Source organism: Cynocephalus volans, chromosome X (assembly GCF_027409185.1).
Source record: "Cynocephalus volans isolate mCynVol1 chromosome X, mCynVol1.pri, whole genome shotgun sequence".
Taxonomy (NCBI): domain Eukaryota; kingdom Metazoa; phylum Chordata; class Mammalia; order Dermoptera; family Cynocephalidae; genus Cynocephalus; species Cynocephalus volans.
In genome coordinates, this window is record NC_084478.1 from 109,989,810 (window position 1) to 109,993,464 (window position 3,655).

Here is a 3,655-nt window from a genome sequence, read left to right on the forward strand (position 1 = left end):
CATAGGACCTCTCAAAGCCCTCTGTTTTCTTTAGAGTTCTTTATTTTTATAGAGGTCAGTTACACATGGAATCTTCCTAACGCGAGGTTCCTGGAACTATAAAATTTTACATATGTGTCTCTAAAACTTGGGCATCAGGTGAGAACACTACGTGCTTTAATGGCCACACGTCAGTGTTAAATCAAGTCCTTGTACCATGAAAATCACTCAGGAGAACTGGTCCAGCGCATGTCATTCCGCTTTACCACCTGCAGCATCGCCTTCAATTGGGCCTGCACTTCAGAAAGCTTCTGTCGGTTCAAACTGCGAGGATTATGCAATTGTTCATAGCAATGGACAGGGACAGGATAAATTACACGCTTCAGCTCCGTCAGGTTTGTTAAGTGCCGCAGAAGACTGGTGAGCACACGCATTGTAATGGGGTTGGAGGCGAAGCTAAAGACACAGAGGTGGGAACAGCGGCTCAGGGCCGGAATGACAGCAGTGAGAGTAGAATCAGTTATCAGGCAACTAGTTATCTGTAGATACTCCAGGGTGCCTGAGACACTTGCCAGCAGAGTCTGGAAGGACTCAGAAAGTTCCCGGGATATCTCGACGTTGCTGAGACTCAGCAATCTTAGATGGGTGGCTGCAGGGCTCTGGGACAGGACAGTGATGCCTCTGTTAGAAAGTCCACAGAAAGAGAGATACAATGCATCCAACTGAGGTGGCAGGTATCTGTAGACAGAAAAAAGAAAGTTATTTCTGCACAATGAGGATTGGACCAGGACAAGGAGTCCTGAGTTAGAGGTATCTATGGCTCTAGAATAAACTAATTTGCACATATGTTGCAACAGCAGTTAACAATGTGGGCTTTGGAATCAGACTCTAAGAAAATTACTTTTCCACTCTCAGATACAGTTTCTTAAATCTTTAAAACATGCACAATAGCAACTATTATGTAGAGTTGTGGGAAAGATTAAGTGGAAAAAAATTTAATGCACTTAGTACTTACAATGAAATCAGTGGTGGATTTAGTTTACTTATTTGGTGGGGAGGGAACTGGGAAAGCAGTCAACTAAGGATTCCCTTTGACCAAAACCCAAATGACAAGCACTCTACTCAGGGCCTAACGCTTGGGTAAAATACAGGAGCAAAATGATCTGGCAGTATTAACTGTTCTAGCCAGACCATGATGAGGTGCATCAGTGCCACAGCATAAAACATTTCTCCATCTGAACGTCTCCCCTTCCTCCCTAAAAGGCTGTAAACTCCAAGGGGAGAAGGACTGGGTCTTTTTCACCAATGTATCTACAGACTTATCATGGTGTCTGCACATGGTCGACTGACTGACTGAATGAATGAATGATCACAGCTTACTTTTCTAGTTTCTCTAGCCTGGCCAGTTTCATACACCCAGCAGTGCCCATATTGAGGTGGAAGGAGGAATGGGTTACAAGGAGATTAGGAATATCCAAGAATGGTTGCTCTCCTGTCTTAACAACGGGGTGGTTCAGGGAACCCAGGTCTTTCCCCAGCTCCTCACCTGAGCAGTTCCTGAAGCGGATGCGTGCGGCAGGAATGCAAACGGATCTGCTGAAGGGTGTTCATCTGCCCAAGATGGGTGAGAAAAGTCCCAAAGCTTCTCCTCACACAAGATGTAAAACGGATGTGAGACATACTAAGGCTGTGGAGGTGGGTCATCTGAGCCAAAAGGGTGGTGACTTGACTCAGATAAATGTCATCCACTTTCAGGTGACCAATGCATCCCATATCCAGAAGCTGCAGGATGTGTTCGTGGGCAAGCCTTCCATCAAATTGCAAAACTCTGCAGCAGAGGTGCAAGGACCCAAAGCTCTGCTCTACTTTATTTCGAAGTAAAGAAAGAAATCGCCCTGTTCTCCAGGTACCGTCTAGGGAAATGTTCACTAATAATTCCACAGGTTCCCTGGATGACTGAGGCTCAGACTCTGAATTTACAGTTCCGGGGCACCTAACTCTTTGTGGGGCTTCTTCTGTTTTCACGATAGAGTGCTGAGAGTGAACACATGAACGAAAACAGAAAGGGAATGTGGTCCTGATCTCAGAGCATGTGGTCCTGCAGCCTGGATTCTGACTTAAATCTAGAATCCTCAGTTTTGGCGCCCTGTAAGTAGAGGAGAAGACAGAATATCTGAGAGGTAGCTGATTTTAATACAACCCAGCAGGATCAATGATGGGAAGCTGAAACAAAATCCCTTTATCCCTGGTCTTCAGTCCATACACCATTTACCAACAAAGCCTTTTCCATAAAAATTTAGCGCCTTTCTTTCTTTTCCCCATCTTTTCTTCTCTTCTGATGATCCCAGTCTCAATGCCCATGTCCTTTTTCCATGTAATCATACCCAGGAGGCAAATCTATTAATAGTATCCTCAATCCCTTCTGTTCCATAATCAACTCTGTAAGACATTAGAGTCCTTAAGGTGACCCCAAATGTTCCACCAACAGCCTCACAGAGATCCTCAGCATTCACCATTAACTACCTTTGAAAGACTGTTAGGCCGTCTCCTACGCCCGTCCCATACCCTCCTGCTGACTCACTATGTCTCTATTATACATAGTCTTACCAAGAAGAAGAGTTCTGGGCAGGAAGGATCTGTAGACCGTCAATCATAGCTTCGAAATTGTCATATTGTGACTCCCGTACTCTCAATGTCCCGACGTGGAGACAGGGATAGGGCCAAATCCTCACCATTTCCCTCAGTACCTTCTTATGACCACCCAAGAAGGCGGCAGTGAAAAACGGAGCGAACATGACTCTTGGGAGCTCTTCAAGGGCATGGATAGCTACACGTTCATTACTCAGCAGACTTCGTACAGCAAGGTCTAGTAGTGTGGCTGGGGCGTTTTTGTCCATCTTTATGAACCTGCTTCAGAGTGAAGAATATTTACAAATCCTGAGAAGACATCCACAGTCCCTTATCTGCCACCAAGCTTAGCAGTGGAGAAAATATTTATTGAATAAATACTTGGGTATTTCAGACAGTTCATGAAAAGATCCGTATTATCTTTTAATTCTGTTTTTCCATGAACTTTTTGAAGTACCCTTGTAGATGGTGAATCAGGCAGCCACCTCAGGAGACCTCCACTGTAGACATAGAATAGGAATAGACTCGAGTGTGTGTGTAAGTGTTTACGTTTGTGTGTGCCTTCATACATATACATATTGGCATAAGATAAAATGTCAGTAGAAATCAGGGGTAAGTGAGCAGAAGACAATATTGACCATCTATCTACCTGCCTCTCAATACTTCCTTCCAAAATGATGCAAATCACCAAGAAAAAACAAATGTAAATCTGTCCAAAAGCACATACTCATCATCACTTAGAAACAGATGACAAAACTTCAAAATAATTGTGAGTAAAACGAGAAAAAGCACGATATTCCAGCACATGATCTGTCACACGCTCATCAGTGGGCTTAGTGGCAAGCAAAGACAGACCAAGAAGAGCTGCAAGAGATACTGAGGAAGAAAGATGGCAAGCTTAAAGTTGATCTAAAAGTACGGCCAGAATGACTAGGCCCATGATAAGTCTGAAAATACCAAAAAGATATCCTGGAAGATAAGAGCAGGGTCTATAGAGAAGAGACTTCAAAATATGTGCCATTTGAAGAGGTAGGGAAGACTTACAAGA

At 43.9% G+C, this 3,655-nt stretch overlaps 1 protein-coding gene across 1 annotated transcript; it reads right to left on the bottom strand.

Moving 5' to 3' along the window:
* Positions 1–203: 203 nt before the first annotated feature.
* On the bottom strand, positions 204–2,876 carry LOC134368169 (melanoma antigen preferentially expressed in tumors-like). Its single transcript, XM_063084714.1, has 3 exons — positions 2,587–2,876; positions 1,526–2,125; positions 204–717 (listed from the first exon to the last, which is right to left on the bottom strand). Exons 1-3 carry the CDS (start codon positions 2,874–2,876, stop codon positions 204–206), a joined length of 1,404 nt encoding a protein of 467 aa, XP_062940784.1.
* Positions 2,877–3,655: the final 779 nt, after the last annotated feature.